The 21,945-nt window shown below is 40.8% G+C and overlaps 2 protein-coding genes across 2 annotated transcripts in view; both read right to left on the reverse strand.

Moving 5' to 3' along the window:
• LOC137292078 (uncharacterized) overlaps positions 1-21,945 on the reverse strand; it is a 365,314-nt gene that overhangs the window by 100,093 nt on the left and 243,276 nt on the right. The gene's annotated exons all lie outside the window — the stretch shown is intronic.
• Positions 1,109-20,069, reverse strand: LOC137258259 (uncharacterized). The gene is made up of 19 exons (XM_067795869.1): positions 19,548-20,069; positions 16,313-16,639; positions 15,133-15,219; positions 13,711-13,815; positions 13,417-13,465; positions 12,801-12,847; positions 12,421-12,498; positions 12,201-12,278; positions 11,982-12,059; positions 8,521-8,670; positions 5,917-6,228; positions 5,058-5,126; positions 4,159-4,224; positions 3,872-3,976; positions 3,574-3,631; positions 2,382-2,416; positions 2,176-2,253; positions 1,726-1,836; positions 1,109-1,555 (listed from the first exon to the last, which is right to left on the reverse strand). Exons 1-18 carry the CDS (start codon positions 19,633-19,635, stop codon positions 1,751-1,753), a joined length of 1,896 nt encoding a protein of 631 aa, XP_067651970.1. The 5' UTR covers positions 19,636-20,069; the 3' UTR covers positions 1,109-1,555; positions 1,726-1,750.

Here is a 21,945-nt window from a genome sequence, read left to right on the forward strand (position 1 = left end):
CCACTTGAATATAAGCATCAAATGTCTTTGTAGTAGTCAGTGTCAAGACGTGATGATCACACGAAAAAGATGCTGTATCTCTTATACAAACAAGAAATCCGCAGAAACATGTGACACAACAAAATATGCAAAACAATAGTCACATACTTATAGTCTCATTGTGTTAATGCTCCACATATACTGAAAGGACAAAATAAGGTTCGAACCACATGAAAACACTAGTGTTCCTTCATTTTTTCACAGGTTATTTCACAAGTTCCGCAATAAAAATGGAACACTTGTGCTTTCATGTGATCACTTATTTTTTCCCTCGTTATAGGTCTTGCGTAGCAAAGGTACTGTAAGTCCCCACGGACCCTATCATGGTGATCTACCTTCAGCTGTTGGCGGTCTATAGCCCGTATTTTAAATCGTATTGTCCTCTTTAATTACAATATTTTAGCTTTCAATGCTAGTTTTGTGTTCATATCTGTGATAACCTAGTATTTATATTGTCCTTCGATGACAGGTTTACGTTTTCAATTTATTGACTTTAGAACTGATATAAATTAAATTGGTCTCGTCATGATATGGCTGATATATTGCCGATGTGATGATAAATTCTAATTCACTCACTCACTATACGTCTTGCATTGCACTTTTTAAAAGCATCGCTGAGGCATGTGACACAATTGGACATTTCATGGAAAGACGATTATACCAAGTAAGCCAGAAGGTGACCGGCCCGATGGAGGTGTATCATTGTTTAAAGTGCTACTGCGGTTTGGTAAAAGCTAAATGTGATGCTTTAGAAGAACTTGGAACGGGAATTTAATGGAACCCAGATTCTGCCTCGAAGGTATTCCAAGTTATACTGATGTCGTGGCGAGTCGACACTGCTAGCATTGGTAACAAGTCGCTATTATATTTGCCTGGGATAACATGAATAATACCCGGAGTGTTTTCACACGGAAAACACGCACGCGGACAGAGAGATAAGAATCGTTTACTTTCCTTGTTATCGAAACCCGACATGAATCTTGCTAGTACCTAGTCTACCTCACATGGACCAGCCTCTTACAGGCTGTAGTCAGACAGTTGCTCAAATGTTGAGCTTAATGGAGGAAAGGACTTTTGACACAGTGTTTATTGTCTTCAGAAATCAATTTTGTCCAGGAAGATCTGGAACTTCGGCGTGGTATTACCATGTTAATATATCTATACAAAAGTATGTTTCAATATTTCAACAGCAATTTCTCGTGGACTGAATAAATATGTTGTCAGTATATTATATCTATTATGAATGACAAAAAAGTCACACATTTATGTGACATGGTCATTCATGTACGTTTTGTCTATTCCTTGCTAGGAAGCACTGCAGTTCATTGTGTAGACTGTAATGCCTTCCGCGTGCCACAATCGTCTGTTTGCGGGTCCAAATCCTGTTGGCGTGGACTGTTTCAAGAATTGTCAACACCGTGAACCAGCATGACACCAACTTGGCATCTTTTGGGTCTTTCCTCAAACTCCTGTCCTCTTTGCATTTCCTCTGCCTTCAGGGTGTCAGTTTTAATCCCTGAAACAAGATGATAAATAACAAGCAATTGAAAAACAAATTGTTAGCATCTTCGCTTGTAATCCAAAAATGATAAACAACTCGTCCAAACTGTACTCATCCAGATCCATGGTAGGAATAACGGGTATTCTTGATCAGTTGGTAATGGCATGTTTTCTATAGGTGCCTACCGGCCTAGTCTGTGTCAGGTTTTGTCTACAGTTCGTTCATGTTGACATATTCAGCTTCATCTGTCTGGGCCTTCCTAGCTTTCTTTGGTTTCTGGACTTCGGTGTAAACGTCTGGAACATGTAAGATGTTACAGTGAAAGCATTGTTTCCAATGTCGCACATAATAAGCTTTTGAGCTTCACTGCAAACAAGCATATTACAAACACATTTCAAACCGATGAAAAAGCTCATATGCCTAAAAGAGATACTAGTATATCAAACTTTGACAGATTTGACAAGAATACGCTGCTAAGAATCAGTCGCTAAAACTGAAATCTGGTTATTCGTAAAGCACGTGTCTACTACTTGTTTCACTGAACAACTCGTGTCTCTTGGTGCTTTACTTATTGCATTGATTGTATCAGTAACGTTATAAACGCGGTAACCGTTGAGAAACTATGTAACACGAACCAGTGACGGCGTGATCACTCTCTGTGAGTTGACGACTTGTTGTGATATCCGCCGAACCCTCGTATAAGTCATTCTCCACTGGAATATACAAACGATGGTAAAGCTACTTTTTTCTGGAACTTGTTTCTTTCATGAACTCTTACTTTTTTGTACCTGGTTTTGTTAAAAGAAAATGAACATCGGGATGTGTCTTATTACAAACTCACCAAGTACTCTTTCTTTATCTTTTAACCCCTCGCCCCTGAAATAGACGTGCAAAATATCTTAGATACATATTATACATCTCCCAGAGCGAATGAATTAATCTTCATACGTTTCTAATATATTCAATAGTGTTTTCTGAACAGTATTCGACAGTGGTATTTGAACAGTATGCGACGATGTTTTCTGAACAGTATCCAACAATGTTATTTGAACAGTATTCGACAATGTTTTCTGAACAGTATCCAACAATGTTATTTGAACAGTATTCGACGGTGTTTTCTGAACAGTATCCAACAATGTTATTTGAACAGTATTCGACGATGTTTCTGAACAGTATTCAACAATGATATCTAGACAGTATTCGACAATGTTTTCTGAATAAAATCTAACAGTCTTATCTCAACAGCATGCATACTTATATATGACATAACTAATCTAAAATGAAGGAAACGGGCAATTCCAGATTACTTGTGATGTATGGATATATATTACGAAGTGCAATCAACTACTTCCTGCTCAAATATTCCGCCAACCCTCTAAAATGTCGCTTGTTGTATTAAATCAGCGTTATACAACGTAGCACATTTGTACTACAATCCTTTAGGAACCTCCAGTGGCGTGAACAAACGTAAAATGATCTGGTATGTCATTCTTGAATTGTCTGCCTTCGAGACAATTTTGGAATTTACTAGACCATTTCCTTGGAATGCATGGGTGAGTGAGGTATCTCCAGTCACGAGAACTGCACTGTGTGGAATGGGTACAAACCCTGCCTAGTCTTGGTTGTCGGTTGGTTAAAATAAGTATAGCGGAAAGATGAAAGTCACCGTCAACTTATTAAGTGGTCTGTATCATGTTATCTCTGAATGTAAATTTCCTGTTATATAATTGATTTCACGATTTCACACCTAGGTCCTTTACGGGGCGCCTCATGGTTTACCATTCATTTCAGCTTATGAAAGTACACGAAAGAACATATTCCATACCAGCTGTGGATGTAGTGCTGTCATAAATCTCAAACATACAAGTGTTACACTGAAAAATGCGTTATTGTCATGTGTTTGAACACTCATGATAATTTTCAAGGCAATTTCCTCAGGTGTTTTATTACGGAATTACACCGGTTCCTGCGAGCACATTAGTCATGGCAGAGCCGTGCGTACTTTATCTATGCATCTATATAAGTGTACTCACACGTTGCTGTCGATGGGTGCTGGTGCCAGGAAATCAGTAGCCATGTCCCTTTCACTGGCTGTGAATGACGATAGTGGTGTACTTCTATTATTTTCCTGCTAGATGTGAAGCTTACAAGACAATGAAATACGAGAAGGGAGAGTGATAGATAGTCATTGTTATGGGTTATAGACGAATGGGAAAATGAAGCCATCCCAGGTGCTGGGTACTGACAGGTAAGCACTTCAGGTAAGTACCTTCAGGTAACGTCGTCGTCAGAACTCCTTGAAAGCTCGACATGTCCCGGAGTACATCTTACCTGCACGTGAGTACGGTCCTTTCCTTCTTCTGACACACACAACGATGACGACAAAGACGACGATGATGACAACACCAACTCCAGCTCCAACAGCGACGTAAACCGCTGCCAATTGTACAGTTAACGGTCATGTTGCAGTAACAATTCTACATATTACTTTACAAACTTTGTTCATACCTTCAGTATAGTCGAAGAAGCACATACAGAAGACACTTCATCATAAAAAGTATTAGAAAGTATAATATTGATAGAAAAACAACTTCACATCTTAATATTACAAATGTTACCCATAGTCGACGTTTCCGGGTTTGTCATGAGCATCGTCGTGGATGCAGTTGAGGTTTCAGGTGTACCTGTCAAGAAACGAAATGACGACAGTGGAAGCTGTCTAAACCGGCACTCATCGGGACTGAAGAAATAATCCAGTTTAGACAACGTGTCGTATTGTAGAGCCGATGATAAATTTTCAAGCCTCAGACCGGACTGAAATTTTATGTTGGTGTTGACACCTTGCCGGATTAGACAGATGCCGGTTTTGACAGCTTCCACTGTATATGTTGAATTCACGCGCAACAATCATAACTGGAGAAACATACACCAACATCATCATCGTCAAAATTACTTGTCAATAATATAATAAACCTGGTAATAATCATCTTAGCATCTAAATGTTACCAACAGTCGGCGTTTCCGAATTCGTCGTGAGTATCGTGGATGTAGATGAAACACCTGGTGTAGGAAATGCTATCTAAGTCATTATAAGTTGAATTACGGAAGACCAGCCCGCACTGGAACAATCAGGGATTCTAAACGAAAAGCTCATCCAGTGTCTCCAATAACCACTGGACGCCAACTAAACTACACGTTATTCTCCGCTCTGTAAAAGTTACAGACAGTGTAGATGCCAGCAGTGTGCTAACTCGAACGGCAGAAAGCTGCGTGGGTTGTTGCGCTGAAATTAGCGGATGAAGGCGAAGTACCTTGACATTGTTACCTTATGGATGTTTTTGGAATCCCTACACTGTTTCTTATTTTATATTTTATCAAAAGGCGCTGTGGTGTAGCCTCGTGGTTAAAGCGTTCGCTGGTCACGCTGAACAACTGGGTTTGATTCCACAGCCGTGGCATTGCTGAAAAGCGGTGTAAAACCAAACTCACTCACGCATAAGTGAAAACGAACACCTACCGGGAGAAGCCGTGGAAAATATGGATCCTGCACGTGTCCTGGTTCGTGGGGCTTCTGTCGAACTTGTTTCTGAAAAAGAATATTTTGCAAGAAGTAGCTTTTTCCCCAATGAACGTTAATTTCAGACGATGCTGTAGGTGCTGTGGCTGCTATCCATGTCACAATTTAAAGATGAGGATAATTGATAGGGGTCGCCTCTAGCTGAAATAGCTAACGTTGTTGGGACTCCCATCAAACATAATCCAATTTGTACTTTTCAACTCTGAAAAATGGCAAAACGAGTGAATGGCTGAATTCAGTGAATCACAAACTCAGCAAGCGGACCTTCGGCCCCTTGTCCTCTCCATAGTGATGTACGACAAGTTTTACTGCAGAGATGTGTTGACGTGTGGTCCGAGTTTAACACTTCCGATGACATCACTAAACCTAGTATCGGTTTATCTTGTACTCTGATAGTCATTTCATGTACTGAAACATGTACACTTATTTTAGACAACTTAATGGAAAATTGAGACAACTTTTATGTATATACTCTCTCTCTCTCTGTCTCTCTGTCTGTCTCTCTCTGTCTCACTCTCTCTCTCTCTCTCTCTCTCTCTCTCTCTCTCTCTCTCTCTCTCTCTCAAGCTCACATCTATAGAGACCTTATACGCGGCTGTAAATTTCAGCTTACAAGCAATTCGGGTTTCGTATGTGGAATTTCGAATTTGAGCTGGTTCCAAACATTCTGTGCGTTTGCTGGCATGTTATTGTACCCAGACGTCGTGGGTCAGTTTGTCAATTACTGGCCCGTCTGTTACAATCGAACATGTACAAGTTGCAGGCATAGAGCCTGAAACAAAGGATGACACGTATTTACCTATGGTTATTCTGTTGCTCCTTTCTCGTCCAGTGTTCTCACACTGCCAGACAGAAAATCTGTTTATGGGTGGGGCTGTCCTGAGGGACACATTGTGTTGGGAAAAGTCACAGCTCACATTGACCTGTCCTGACAGGTAGGTATCATATGCACTGGGTTCGTGCTCTAGTCTACACCGGGTTGTCGAAAGAGCACGTGTACGGATCACCAGCTGGTCATTTCTGAACCAGTCGATGGTCTGGCTGGCGGTGATAGTGCTGCACACCATGGTGTAAGTGGACCCTGTCACATATGCCACCAACTGAATCGACCCTGCGAGAAAAGTATTTGGCAAAGCAATCATATCTATACAATTGTTAATCGCTTATCATGTCTTAGTTTCACTCTTAAAAGTTACACAATCAGCGTGAGTTGAGTGTTTGAATTAATTATAATGTGAAAGTCATCATAAGTGAAAATATTGTAAGCAAAATATAACCATCAGTATTAACTATTTACTATTCGGGGTTTTGCTGTGGGGTTTTACGATTCTTTGACCTTACATTCAGTCGGAAGTACAACAGGAAGATATATGTTTGATTTGGGTCTTTATTTACTGTTAAATTATGCTACAAATGAGACATTTAGTCTTGAAGCTCATTTCTAGAATGGACCTATCAAAATGGCTAAGGAAGTTCCTCAAGTGTGCCTGTTGGAAGCTACCAAATGAAGACAAAACATAAAAGAAATAATAAATACTACAATAAAACATAAATATAAAAATATTCCTTATTGGACACGAGCAAAATGTTTAGAACTGTTTGTTACGAGTACACACTACACTGGCCAGTTGGGTCTGTTCGTCATCGAGGAGTTCCGAAGAGTGAGTGAGTTTAGTTTTACGCCGCATTCAGAAATATTCCAGCAATATTACGGCAGTCTGTAAATAATCGAACCTGGACCAGAAAATTCAGTGATCACCAACATGATCATCGATCTGCGCAAATGGAAACCAATGACATGTGTCAACCAATCAACCCCAATCCCGTTAGTCGCCTCTTACGACAGGCACAGTCGCCTTCTATGGCAAACATGGGTTGCTGATGGCCTATTCTATCCCGGACCTTCACGGGTCTCATTCTGAAGAGATACTGGACATCCATGTAACAAGTCTCCCAAGCAGCATACACGGCGTTACCGTCATCCGGAGAGGTTACATAAATCCCCAAACAGTCACAGTAAGTGTAAACATTTTCTGTGAACGTAGTATTTTTGTGGTTTTAATTTATGGCTACATTCGACTACAGTCGCCAGTGACTGAAAGGATAATATAATCCATGCAGGTAGAAAAAAAAAACTGTAAGTATCCATGGTCCCTGGCATGGTGATCTGTTGTTGGTAATCTACAGCCCATCTTTACATTGTATTGCCCAAAACCACCCATGGCCCATGCAGGTAGTAAATGTACTGTAAGTCTCCATGGTCCCAAGTGTGGTGATCTACCTTCAGCTGTTGGTGATCAACAGCTCATGTTTACATTGTATTGTCCAAAACCACCCATGGCCCATGCAGGTAGTAAATGTACTGTAAGTCTCCATGGTCCCAAGTGTGGTGATCTACCTTCAGCTGTTGGTGATCAACAGCTCATGTTTACATTGTATTGTCCAAAACCACCCATGGCCCATGCAGGTAGTAAATGTACTGTAAGTCTCCATGGTCCCAAGTGTGATGATCTACCTTCAGCTGTTGTTGATCAACAGCTCATTTTATTGTATTGTCCAAAACTATAGGGAGGGAGAGGAGTGGAGGTAGGGAATCCACCTACTTACATCGTTTACACGTTCGAGTTCTAAGCGCTGACAATCACAATGTGATTAGTATTACCCAGGCTGCCTGTGGTGCTAGAAGGTTAATAGTCTCGAATCGATTTTCGATTGCAACCATGTATTTGCATGTGCTATGTTATGTTATCAAGAAAATGCGCTCAGGTCCATGACCTCGTTGAATGATGGCTTATCCGAAGCAAATTAAACTATAAGAACAGACATTTAATTGGTGAATGCCGTTGTTTACTCTTTTTCGTGATAATTGACTGAAGTTATATTTTATGTGTCTTTCAAAATATTTGTCTTTCCAGCCCCGAATAGATACAGAAGTACTGATACGGCTTCATGTAATATTTACTCACTCTCGCAAGGACGTGGACAGTCCAAAACACAGCAAATGGCTTAATGGTCAAAGGGAAGCAACTCTTGTGAAAAGGGTTAATGTCAAGGTCGTTAGTGTCGAAATAAATAACTAGCATCCTGTTAGTGTCCAGTAAACCTCAGAACAGATGTAACTGACTCTGATAATTCATATCATTTCAATTTTATCACTAGGCAAACGTATGGCTCCTGGTACGTACAGGGGAGTAACTGGTCAGGTGGATTACACGTGTTGCGAATTGCGCGTAGGGAATACGTGGATAACATTTCCTTATTGAATCATGACAAAGTTAACCCTCACATGAAATATGAGCCTATATGTCTGTCCTCGCACAACAAATTAGTGGCGTGTGGGTTGTTTTCTTTGATGCATGTGGGTGATCTAACAGATCCTACATCAACAACAAGCGTGACTCACCCTGTGTTCGGGGAATACATCCGCACAGCAGAATCAGGATACGAATATGCTCCATCGTCCACTTGAATGAATCAATGTAACTTTGAAGGATGGAAGCCACAAACACGCTGGAAAATACACAGTCAATTGTGTTCACGTTGACGATGCAGCATCAGCTGTAGATTCAGGGAGAGTTTCATAAGCCATTCCTCAGCTGAGAACCTCTTTCGTCACACTGAGACCTGATGGGCTAATCCTCCACCCGTGGTCTTTCCTCAGTCTGTACACCATCATACATCTATATGAACGTGCTGTCCATGTTGTTGACGATGCTCACCCTCTGCCGTTGTCGTCCACAACACTGTACACCAGCGCATGCCATTATTGTCTAGTGCATGATAAACATGACGATGTTGTCAGGATATAATACTATTTGCACAGACGCGGCTTATCCAACTGCGACTCGATCACTGTCTCGTACTAACAGTATAACAAGAATGCGACGTTTTGCCTAGGCCGGACATCCTCCAATACCCACACAGAGAGAGAGAGAGAGCTATTGCTGATCCATGAAGTATGCACAATGAAATGTGATCCTGTTGAAACAGTCATGACCTCAATGTGAACGTTAGACGTTCACTACCCATTACTGCATGTAGTCATGCTCACCGATGCAGATTCGACAGCGTTTTAAAGACCCAGAGGAGAATGTCATGGTGTGTTGTTTTATAATACTTAAAATATGGTTTCGCTCACTGATGCATACAATCAATGAACAATCTTCAAATGTGGCCGGCCCATTCCTCCTGTCTTTAAAAGCGATTAAGAACACCGCAGACGATAGACTTTCGGATATAATTTCAAGCTTGCATGTTCTCACAATTACATATACTTCATTTTGTGATGCTTCAAGCAACAGGATGGGCATCGTACAATTACATGCGTGAATGACCGAGTGAGTTTAGTTTTACGCCGCACTCAGAACTATTCCAGCTATATCGCGGTGGTTTGTAAATAATCGAGTCTGGATCAAACAATCCAGTGACCATCAGGGTAAGCACCGATCTGCGCAAATGGGATACGATGGCATGTCAACCAAATCAGCGAGCCTGGCCACCCGATCCCGTTAGTCGCCTTGTACGACTAGCATGGGTTACTGAAGGTCAATTCTAACCCGCACCTTCACGAGCACCATTACAATCGATAGTAATTAAGTGTATGCTATTTGACACCACAGTGACTGACATTTTTGTTGCTGCCATATCCCTCCGATCCTTGGAAATAAACATGCTCCAGGAACGTGTATAAGGTCAGGACACTCTGAAACAGAGACAAGAGAATCGCTAATGCCCTTTATAATGGACCGGTGTGTCACTGATCCGTTAAGGTGCCAGTTTTCTCTGCCAAAACAGGGACTAACAGAATAATCATAAAACTGGGACAAGTAGCTGTAATGGACTACCCGAAGGGGTCTTATATTCTGACCCGTCATCGCTTGTGTAAATCATTTTTCAAAAAAAAACTATTAAAAAGTAAGAAAATATCTTCTGAAACAGCACTCCGTCAATTGTTGTCTTAATGCCAAGTATACGCAAAAGATGCCCTGCCCACATTGATGTTCACGGGATATCGACCAGATATTGAGTTTATCGTGCAGATAGAATTCCACTGCTTCATCTCTAAAACGAATACCCATATAAACTTGGGCTGTATCTTTTAAATTGTTCCTAGTATTAAAAAACTGTCTATGGCGGAGTATCACAGACGGAGTAGTTCGACACATCCGGACCTACTCTTTGGAACACTCTGGCATTCAGTCTGAAACCACATCATGAACTGGCAGCATTCAAAGCAAATCTAAGGACCTGCTTCTTGGGAAATTCATTCGACGTTCCTCAATAGGGACCCTTAACAAGATTTTTCAACTGCCAGTACCCAGTCCTGTCTAGCGGACAGACGGGTTTATTCGGTAATTTAGGCCTGAGGCCCACAATACATACATTTCTCAAATGTAAATACACCCAGGTTATAGTTTAATAATGATTTATGCTAAACTTAATTTATTCCTTACTCTGCGAACTTGTGACAGATATTTACTCAATGATTTACCTGTCTACCAGATCATAGTGTTCTACAAATGCTTTCATAGACAAATATAGTGAAAACATTTTATGTACTCACAATTGGCTACACAATGAACTGAACTGTTGATTTTCCTCTTGAAGGCCATTCATCACGCTGCAACGTGGTGTCGAGTGCCTTTGTTCCCCTTACCATGTTATTTAGCAGGCCTGAATGGCAACTATAAGCTGGTCATGAGATGTTCTGCACATGTTACATGAAGACATATCCAGTTTCGCCAGGTAATAACGTGAGAGTAGTACTTACCTGGCTCATCAGCAACCTATGCTTGCCATAAAAAGTGATTATTCGTGTCGTGAGAGGCGACTAACGGGATCGGGTGGTAAGGCTCGCTGACTTGGTTGACACATGCCACCGGTTCCCATTTGCGCAGATCAATGCTCATGGTGTTGATCACTGGATTGTCTGAATCCAGACTCGATTATTGACACATCGATGCCATGTAGCTTGAATATTGTTGAGTGCCTCGTATAACTGAACTCACTCACTCTGTAACGACAGAGTGGAGAATCCTTCATGTACGCACTATATGTACGGTACACTTCCCTGCTTCTGAAAACAGTAGTATACACTGGGAATCATCATTGATGATTAAGCAGTCTCTCTCTCTCTGTGGGAATCATCATTGATGATTAAGCAGTCTCTCTCTCTCACTGGGAATCATCATCGATGATTAAGCTCTCTCTCTCTCTCTCACTCTGTGTGTGTGTGTGTGTGTGTGTCGGTTTTGTGTATTTGTTCCGGCACTTCTGCCTAGTGATGTTGCAAAACAATACAAGGGTATGAATCAATAAATAAGACAAGTTTCCATTTTCGATATATCGAAGGCATGTTGTGTCTGATGACAACCGATCACAAAACGGAAGGGGGAGGTAAAAAACAGAAAGCAATATTTCTGATCACTGTTTTATTGAGAAACGGAAGTTCCCTTAGTGGTAGAACAGTCTGTCCACTGGAACCGTCCATTATAGTGCGTTCTCGTGTCCTGGAAAGTAATGTCATTATTATTGTCAAAATTGTAGTTTGTTATTTAAGCAAGTGTGGCATTTTGACAAAGCAAGGTAGTAAGACGACAGTTAACGAGTGATGTCGTTTTACACCGCAGCAATATACCAGCTTATCTGGTCCTGGAAAGAGGGGAATGAAAACCTTACAACATCCATTGACAGCAAGATCTGCAGGACCATCCGATTTCCAGTGCCCGTGGTATCACAAAGAACAGTGGAATTTTCTAACAGGACACCCTACACAAGATATAATTTGGTATCAGTGGTTTTACAGCATTGGGGATCTTTTCCCAAAGGTTTTCCTGAAAAACGAAAGTTCCCAAAATTCCTCACCTGTTGTAACCGGAACATTCACAGGAGGTTGATGGAATGGAGTCGCGTCACTTGAACGTTCATATATATCATTGTCCACTGAAACAAACAAAGTCTATCTTCAGACACCCTACACAAGACTTAACATGGTATCCGTGGTTGTACAGTATTGGGCATCTTTTACCAAAGTTTTTTTTCTTCTGTAAATGACTAGAAAGGAAAGTTCCCAACATTGCTCACCTGTTGTAACCGGAGCATTCACGAGAGGTTGATGGAATGGAGTCGTGTCACTTGAACGTTCATATATATCATTGTCCACTGAAACAAACAAAGTCTATCTTCAGACACCCTACACAAGACTTAACATGGTATCCGTGGTTGTACAGTATTGGGCATCTTTTACCAAAGTTTTTTCTTCTTCTGTAAATGACTAGAAAGGAAAGTTCCCAAAATTCCTCACCTGTTGTAACCGGAACATTCACAAGAGGTTGATGGAATGGAGTCGTGTCACTTGAACGTTCATATATATCATTGTCCACTGAAACAAACAAAGTCTATCTTCTAAACATGTCCTGTGCTCAGTGGTTCTAAAAACTAACGTAGTAGTAGAGGGTACGATTTTAGCAATATTTGAATAATGAGACGGTGAGACAGCACCAGGCATTGGCTTCACTTATTTAACCTGTGCGACTGAAGGAACTCTCTAAGGTTTCAACCTGTGGGCAGCCCAACTGCTGCTGTCGTACAATGAAGACTGAATAACTTGCAATTGTAGTCTTCGACTTTTTTATGTAAAACGTAGAGTAAGGAAAGACATATATTGACATTTTCAACTCTCACCAAGTATTATTTTGTTGGTTTCCTGACCACCTTTCATGCCAAGGTTCCTGAAACGCAAACGTTTCATATATTCTGACAAATGATGCGTTATACCGTATTCATTCCAAAGCTGTCTGATCCAGCTTGTATTATCATGTCGTTAAAACGATGTTGGTAGTATTGAGTCGCATTGAACGTCATGTGTGCAAATGAGAACTGGTATATAGTTCACAAAGTATTATTGATAATATTTATAACACTTAGACGTTGTTATGACGTATTTTAGTCTCCTGATTCCAACAGGCGGATTACGTTCATTTGTAAAGACGAGTATAGTTTAAATACTGATGCCATTAGTATATCGACGAGCTCTCGCATGGTATTAATTAACACAGCAAATATAGGGTTCAAACACATTGTCTTTTCTGACCGGTATATCCTCACTGCCAATACATGAAATATCGCTCATACACTAAGTGAGTGAGGATGATTTTACGCCTCTTTAGCAGTATTTCAGACACAGCAAGTACCACAAAAACTGGGCATCACATATTGTACCCGTGGGGAAACGAAATGAGTCTAGGGCGGGACGAGCTCGGAGACGATATTCTTTAAAGTTTCATTCAAAGGTCCTCACGCATAGCTGGTGGAACTTCCCAAGTGGGTTGTGTCGTCTCCGCTACTGCCTACAAATAAAGTGAAAGGATATTTTTAATACTCCTGATCAGACGTAGATGTTGCTTTGAAAAAGATTACTCATTTGTAACAGCGTCCGTTCTCAACACATCACACACACACAAAGAGTTTTATAATATGATGATAATGTGAGTAAGTGCAGAAGGTTTAAGTCAGCATTTGTCAATTTTCCACGGCGGTGTACGCTAGAAATGGGCTTCACAAAGTGAAGGCATGGTTAGGATCTATTTCTTACCGTTATGTACATGACGGTCGCCCTTTCTTCGCAAACACAGGACACTCACTACAACGACGATGACAACTACAACACCTCCTCCCACACCAGCACCGATGTGGACACCTGCGTGCAACAGATGGGCTTCGTAAAATCATGAGTTGACTGAACAAAAAATGAATTTTGAGGTTACTGTATTAAACATAGAGTTAGCTGACGGGTACATCACATCATTTCAGAAACGTATTGCAGCTGATCTAGTAAAACACAAGCTGTTTTTTTTTGTTAAATTCTGTTCATTTATAAAACAATAATCTGTTTGTATATCTAGGTTCACCACGTTCATGTGTTATCGTTGTTAAAATCATTCGCCCGCTTCGTTTTGGAATTAAGGTACAGAGTGTTGGAACCAGAGTTAAACCACGGACATGTTGCTCCCATCCAAGAATATACACGTCTTTGAATGCCACAACAGCAAACGCATACCATCCATCAGCACCTTTGAAATTTAAATTCCGGATAAGTATTACTTAATGGGCTGAACACCTTAACAAAGTGTTCTTTGACGTCTGAAGCTGTGCTCTCTTTGAAGGGTCAGTAAACGAATGTATCTTGAGTGCGGATATCTGCTTAACATCTGAAAATGTAAACTGGTGTCATGCCATGTTTTTGCCTTAAGAGCTTCACGTTGACAAAGTCTGTTCATCTTTGATTTAAACTAAATGTTAAGACTAATTTTGGCCTCTAAGAAAGTCTCCCTCCTTTCAAGTTTCGCATTGTCAATACTCTGCAACCCATGGCATTGACTGAATATAGTTTTACGCCGCTTCCAGTGAGTGAGTGGGTCAGTGTAGTTCCACGCCGCACTCAGCAATATTCTGGTTATATGGCGCCGGTCTGTAAATAATCGAGTCTGGATCAGCCAATCCAGTGATCAACAACATGAGCATCGATCTGCGCAATTGGGAAACGATGACATGTGTCAACCAAGTCAGCGAGCCTGACCACCTGATCCCATTAGTCGCCTCTTACGACAAGCGTAGTCGCCTTTTATGACAAGCATAGGTTGCTGAAGGCCTATTCCACCCCGGAACCTTCACGGGTCCCGCGTCCAGTAATATGAACGCCTGATCGGGGCTGTACACATTGTACCTATGTGGGAAATCGAACCTGGGTCTTCGGTGTGACGAAGGAACGCTTTAACCGCTATGCTATCCCACCGCCCCTTAGACTACAGTGACCATGAATCATAGCAAGCGTGTTGGCATATCGTCAGCGGCAGACGGGGCCGACATAGTCTTTTGTTTTTACGTATGAGTCAGTTTTCTTTGCTCTGTGTCCATTCTGCCGCTGACAAGGCGTTGGTCATTGTTTATCTCCCTGTGTATCAGAACCATTAAATGTTTCTCAAGTGAAAATACGGACATAAATATACAAATTTACCTCCATCACGGGTTGACTGTGGGGATGTTGGTGTCGTCGTCGTCGTTGGAGGTGGTGATGTTGATGTCACTGATGTCTCCTTCACAACTGTTTTGGAAAATATGAAGCAGATGAATGGCCCAGCAATAAGATGAAGTATGCCTGATGATGAAGATTTATATATCATACTTGTTGCGCATAGCCCTAATCAGCCCTATCCTAACTGTATGGCGGCAGTGTTTTTATAACAGAGTCTGGACCAGACATTCCAGTGATCAACAGCATGAGCATCGATCTTCTGGGATACGTAATTGTGCTACGACGACATTTGTCAACCAACTCAGCTAGTCAGACCACCCGATCCTGCCAGTCGGCTCTTCCGACAAGCATGGGCTACTAATGAACAAATTGTATCCCGCATCCTCTAGGGTCAGTGATGAAGATAATAAGGGGAGCTGATGTTTCACTTACAAGTTCACTGCACATTTAGTGCAGCGTGCATGCACAAGTATTTCTGTTTATACCATTGCTAAAGTCTGGACCATTGTTGCCGTGAGTCTGGACTATTATCGTCTGGCACTGACAGACATTCCATACCACTGTGTCGCATGGGTACCCGTACACTGACCGTTGTTCTTCCCATAATGCCGAGGGCCAGACAAGGTAACAATAAGTACATATTTTGATGACATTAGGTTACACTGATGCTAGATAGACAGTTGCACGTGTCTTTGGGATTTCTCTATTGGCATGATATATTAAACATGTTAAACAGAGCGCTGAATTCTCTCTCCTCTTTCCCTGTCTGGCGCGGTTGGGTAGTCTTTTGGTTAAGACGCTCGCTTGTCACGCCAGACACACATGGGTTCGATTCCAAACATGGTTACAAGGTGTGAAGTCCCCCGTTGGATTTGCTGGATTGCTAAACCAGAGCGTCGTAAATCCAGACTCAATCACTCACCTATGTCACTCGCCATGTCAAGGACAGGTATTTTCAGTCCTGTCGGAATTTAAATCATTTTAGAAAGCTGCAGTTTCAGCGACGTAAAACAAAACTCACTCTCCACCTACCGTTTGCTTCGCGAGCACAGCCATGTGTTATACGTTTTCCAGTTAGGATACGATGTCCATCCCCTAAAACAGTTATCTACATGCGTTATAATAAAATCCTAGAGAACAGCTTTTTGCAAGAAATACTCACATATTTTTAACGTATTGCTCGTCCGGGCGGTCACTTCGTCCCGACACCACCACGCTGACCCGTTGTCTGAAGCAGTAACCAGCAGGGACAATGTATACAGGTTAATACTACAGTTGACAGTTAGACGTCCTGACAGGGTTCTGTACAAGTTGTCATTGACGACATCAGTCACACATTGCGTCAGCGACACGTAGCGGGTACGTAATATGATGTCTCCATCCCTGTACCAGCTTCTGGCACGACCTCCGCTGTCATTGTTGCTGCATGACATGGTGAACGACATTCCCAATGACGCCAGGGCTGGGTAACTAGACAGTTGTAACATACCTGAAGCAGTGCGAAATGTTACCTTTTCAAACACAAACACTTTTGACACCACACACCTTGGAAATGATATATACTATCCAAAAAAGAAACGTATAGACGAGAAATCTGTTCTATTCTCAAACATGTATAAATCGTCTATAAACAGACTTTAAAGCATGAAATTTCACACCAGTTTAGGAGACGGCATGTCTATACAACCAAGTGGATACTGTTAGATAACGGACACGTTGAGCGCGATGATGACGACGTAGCACGACCCCGACGTCTCTCGGTGTCACTCAGACCAATCTCTTTCTATCTGTTCCGTACAATTTGACCGGATATCCTCTTAGGTCTAGGCACCCTGGATGCTGTGCTCTCACCCGTGGCAGTACGAGCACGCACCAGTAGTCCCCGGAGGTACAGTTCTTGGGCTACAGTGTAACTCGAGGTTGAACCTGTGCAACGAGTTGCAAGCGAGACATCTTGCTCAGACTAGCATTCAGACAACACCTGGCAGCAGAAGGTTGGTAATCTCCAGCATGCATTCTTTCAATATCGACGTTCCGTACCGCAGAGTCAAACCGTGACGTAATGATTTGACCTTGAAACTCCTTCAAAACGAAAGTCACTTTCTGGAAGCAATCTGGATTATATTGCCAGACAGTGAATCCTCTTTGCTGCACAATTTCTGGAGGGGGATTTCTGTTGCATTGTAATGCCTTTCTAATCCCTGTCAGAAATCTCACCAAAATCAACATTTTCAGGTAAAATCGTTTTCAACTTGTGCAACTGTGTAAAATCATGTTATCAAAACCTTTGTTTTGACCATTGTTTGAACACAAAAGGTAATTAATAGACTATTAATCATACAATTCGCATATGCGTTTCTTTCTTCGGAAAGTATATCTAGGATCGAAAAAGAAGGCGAAAAGTAAATAATTAGTAAAAATAATTGATAAAACATATCATTATTAACAACGAAAATAATCAGGTGTCCTTTATATGCAGCGGTAAGAACTCGCTACATATCAAGTATCTCTTTTATGAATCCATATTTAAAAAACAAAACAAAAACAAAACAAAAAAAAAACATGTGCATAGCTTATAAATCCCAAGAACCATAATATCACACTCCGTCTAGTAATTTATGTAACGATGACCATGTCCATGCGCTCTGTAAAAAAATAACCCAAACGACCGATTACATTTATGAATTAGATGTGTCTCTGTGTCTGTTTGTCTAATTATTTACACGATATTGATACAGTTACACACATCTAGTCTTGTAACATCATTATGTGTCACGTTAGTGCTGACTGATACGGTATCATTAACAAAGAAAATACATGTCACAAACCAATTGCTATATTCTCATGAAATCTGCTGCAGGCAAAGGCCATTCTGTGATTCAGACTGACAACTAGATTACCACAGTTATAAATATAAAATTAGTAATTAACCCAAAACATTTGAACTATAAATGCCAAGACAATATAAAAACAGGCTATAGAATGCCAACAACCGAAGGTAGATCACCACACTAGGGACCATGGGGAATTACAGTACCTTTGCTACCTGCATGGACTCTAGCTGGATTTACATCATACTTTCAGCGATTAGCAATGTTGTACAAATTTAGCCATAAATAAAAATAGAAATAAAAATATCAATAAATAAAATGCTGCGATTAAAAATAGTAGAATGCTTACATTTACTTTTATTGTCATAGGACAGCGATTTATTAGTGTACAGGAAACATTACTGTTAAAATTATTGTATAGATGGAATAGAAAATCACTGCTGACACCCGGTGTTTGTAAAAATGATAAACATGTCCTGCTGTAACAGTAGCAGCCGCCGTTCAGCTAACTTCCCTAGGCACAACATTATCTGATTCTGCACAAAGTACCCCTGGCACATGACGGCGGCCTCTTATCTTGGGTCATGAACCTGTGTGTATTTTTCACTGATTTCACTAAAATCACAGTGCATATCTTGCTATCTTATATTAGCCTTCTCACATGTTTTTTTTTCTTCCAAGTGAGTGAGTAAGTCACATTTTACGCCAGTTTATCGCAATTTCAGCTACGCCAGGGCGACGGACACCAAAAATGGATCTGCTGGGAGTCGAACTCCACCTTCGGTGAGGGAACACTTTAACAAACAGGCTTTTACATTTGGTTTGCGTATGCGGAGCTTGAATAATATTGACCTTTTAACTGTTGGCAAATAATCGCAATACATTCCGAAGAAAATGTCATGGAATAATCTACCCTCCAAACTCACATGCGTTTGATATTGTAAGCAACTGTGACGAACCTCACAAGATATGCTGCGTGTCCACCGTCTCGCACCCGTGAAGGTCCGAGTTCTGTAACGAATGTTTGTCGTACAATACGACTAACGGGATCGGGTGATCAGGCTCGCCCACTTGGCTGACACGTGTCATCGATTCTCAGTTGCAGAGATCGATGCTCATGCTGTTGATCACTATATATACTGGTTCAACTCACTCACTCCATTTTTTCGCATGGGTCACTTTTATTCCGCGAATGCTGCACTGCTCCACTGTACGGTATCAGAAAGTTGTCATAGTTTCTGGTCTTTCTTTTGGTTTCATGACCTAAGTAAGTAACACCTTCAACATTCTCTTCTGACTCTCTACACTTTAACAATTGTTTGAAGGCAAAATTGATTTGAAAGCAAAACTGAATTCGAATAATTCTTCAAACCAAAACATGTGTAAATGCAAGCCTTTAACGTATTAAAACATTAAACGTGAAAGGCTGACGAGCAGTCGAGCTACAATCAACAATAAAACATCTACTTGCCAGGAATGTGTTTTAACTGAACGTTGGATAGCATTCGTTAAACGCCAGTAATATTTGTCTTCCGCGCTAAACAACATAGAACAAAACATACTCACAATGTCCACATTGATTCAAACTGTATATCCACACGAACAACATAGCGATTGGAGGAACATCCATTTCACCGAATATTCTCAACTTCATCACCACGTGTCCTTCATATCCACACAACTGCTGACTGAATTACCAATAGTGTATCTAATCCTCATATACAGTCATCCAATTTCAGGGTTTGTCGTTACAATGGGAACATCCCTATATGGACTACTGGTTGGCCCCGTAGAACCTCCGGAAGTGACGACGCAGTGGATCCGGTGTCTGGTTCTCTCTGTATTGGATGTCTTCGTACCCCGACACTCGGACTCGGGGCTTAAACTGTCGCTCACTGGTTGGACTGGTTCGAGATAAAAGACTCTCAGTCATCACTCATGCAGCTGAGTGTGTTACCACTAAACAACATCACCCACCCAACTGTCCACTGAACACTCCTACAACTGTAACTGTTCTGCATTTATGTTTTGTTATAAAAGAACTATGTCAGTTGATTGCCACAGAGATGGAGTCTTGTTGCTCCCAAACTGTTCGCACCGCCCTAGTTCCGCATCTGGTCCTTGGGAATCTGGCACTAAACGCTGCACAGGGTGACTATCTCCTTGAATTAGGTCAACAGCGTTTCCTGTCGGGACATTACGAGTGTCCAGCATCCTTCTAGGAAACACTTATTTATCGATTCATTGTGACCTTGGTGTCAACAGACTGACGAATATATTTGTCAAGAAGGACATTCAATGGTTAATTGAAACAAATGCTTACGTCTGTAAGCGATTATTATCGAATAACTATTTATACATAAATATTTTGAAATTGAATTTGGAAATCAGTTGTAACATAAACGAAATTGTTTCTATTCATGTCAATATGCTGTGATATTTCTTAATGAACACTCACGCTGGTCTACATCATATAGTCGCACATCGCGGAACTTTCTTCCATGGCGAAGTATCCTGGACTAACGGGAGCTAGGGTGAAAAAGGAAACAATGTCACCTGTATCAATAACCCGACGCAGAATGTTGTGACTTAGTCGAGTACATATTGGAAATGTTCTCAAATAATTGGCGGTAAGGGTTGCTCCGTACCCCTACCCCAACATGCATACTTGACCCTAAATATACTTTCGATTAACTAGAACAGGTATAAAAAGCAATCAATGAACCTATTTCAGTGTTGGAATATTAAACCGGGGAATGTGGAAATATTCTATAACGACGGGGGTACGGACGGAACTCTTTAATAATTGGCTATACGTACAGGCATCAATTGTTTGTAAGCATACATTATGATGGTAGTGTTGATAACACTGTCCTTGTTGGCAGAGGGATTGTGCAAATGTTATCTGAGACATGTTTGAAAACGCCGTAGTAATATTTTTTAGTTATACTTTATACGCCTCCCATTAAAAGTTTGGAGTGTTATTGGTGTTACTGCTCAAAAATGAATTTTGCAAAATAGTCCATACTGTAAAAAACGTACTGTTTACACATGAACTGATGTATTGTAAAACAAATTCTTAAAGAAGTGTGTCATGAAAACTTTACACCAAAGCGCAGCTCTCCACATGTGCGATTTTGCACACGCTGTTCATTTGATGCATGGAATTCAGCTGGTTTGTTAGTTCCCCCAACTTAGTGGCGAAATCGGTGAAATCTGTCTTTGATGTGACCATATATACTTGGTACCGTCAGGACTTAAAATACGTTTTTTACCTGCACAGTTTCCCAAATGGATTTACAAAATCAATCTACGCAATGTCTACCATTTATCAAAATGTAGCCGATTAAGACTGATGCTATGAACATTCAGTGAACAAAATTGGCTGATCTAACGGTGACAGAAGTTTCCATCACTTGATCCCCCGTCAAGGACGCATCCACAAGTAATCTTGAAAAAATAAAGGTCACAATCATATTCTACCTATGTCTAAAGAATATATAGCGTTTCAATTTATTCAATCTATTTAAATGAAGTAAGACAGTGATTAAAAACATCATTCAAAGAATATGACTTAAAATAATCACCCTTCGCTCGCCGTAAACCTCTTACCGGCACACATTAATACATTCAAGAAATCATTTATGATGATCATCTAATTTAGTTTAAAATCAATATATACATAAAGCTGAACATACGTGATAAAGTGGTTCAATGAGATATTACAATTATTATACAAATTCGTAAAACGCCCAGATTGAATAAAGTATGGTGATACATTAACCATGATAAGACTATAAACCTGACACATCACGACAGGAAGATGGAAGTAATTTCCAAATACTTTGGAACTGTCATCATGATAGACTAGATGGACACATGTTGAAGCCAGTTTGTAAAATACCTGAATATTTTATGGGTCTCTATGATGACTACATTTCCCTACTAAATCCAGTAAGGGTGA

The sequence above is a fragment of the Haliotis asinina genome, chromosome 1 (genome assembly GCF_037392515.1).
Source record: "Haliotis asinina isolate JCU_RB_2024 chromosome 1, JCU_Hal_asi_v2, whole genome shotgun sequence".
Taxonomy (NCBI): domain Eukaryota; kingdom Metazoa; phylum Mollusca; class Gastropoda; order Lepetellida; family Haliotidae; genus Haliotis; species Haliotis asinina.

Bases quoted from the DNA above. Each gene is read 5' to 3' on its own strand.
- LOC137258259 (XM_067795869.1), bottom strand. From the start codon at position 19,635: ATGAAGTTGAGAATATTCGGTGAAATGGATGTTCCTCCAATCGCTATG. The intron at 12,060-12,200 runs GTGAGCAATGTT...TGTTTGTTTCAG, and splicing joins GAATGCTCCGGTTACAACAG to TGGACAATGATATATATGAA. The intron at 8,671-11,981 runs GTGAGGAATTTT...TCTACAGCTGAT, and splicing joins GAATGTTCCGGTTACAACAG to GCTGCATCGTCAACGTGAAC.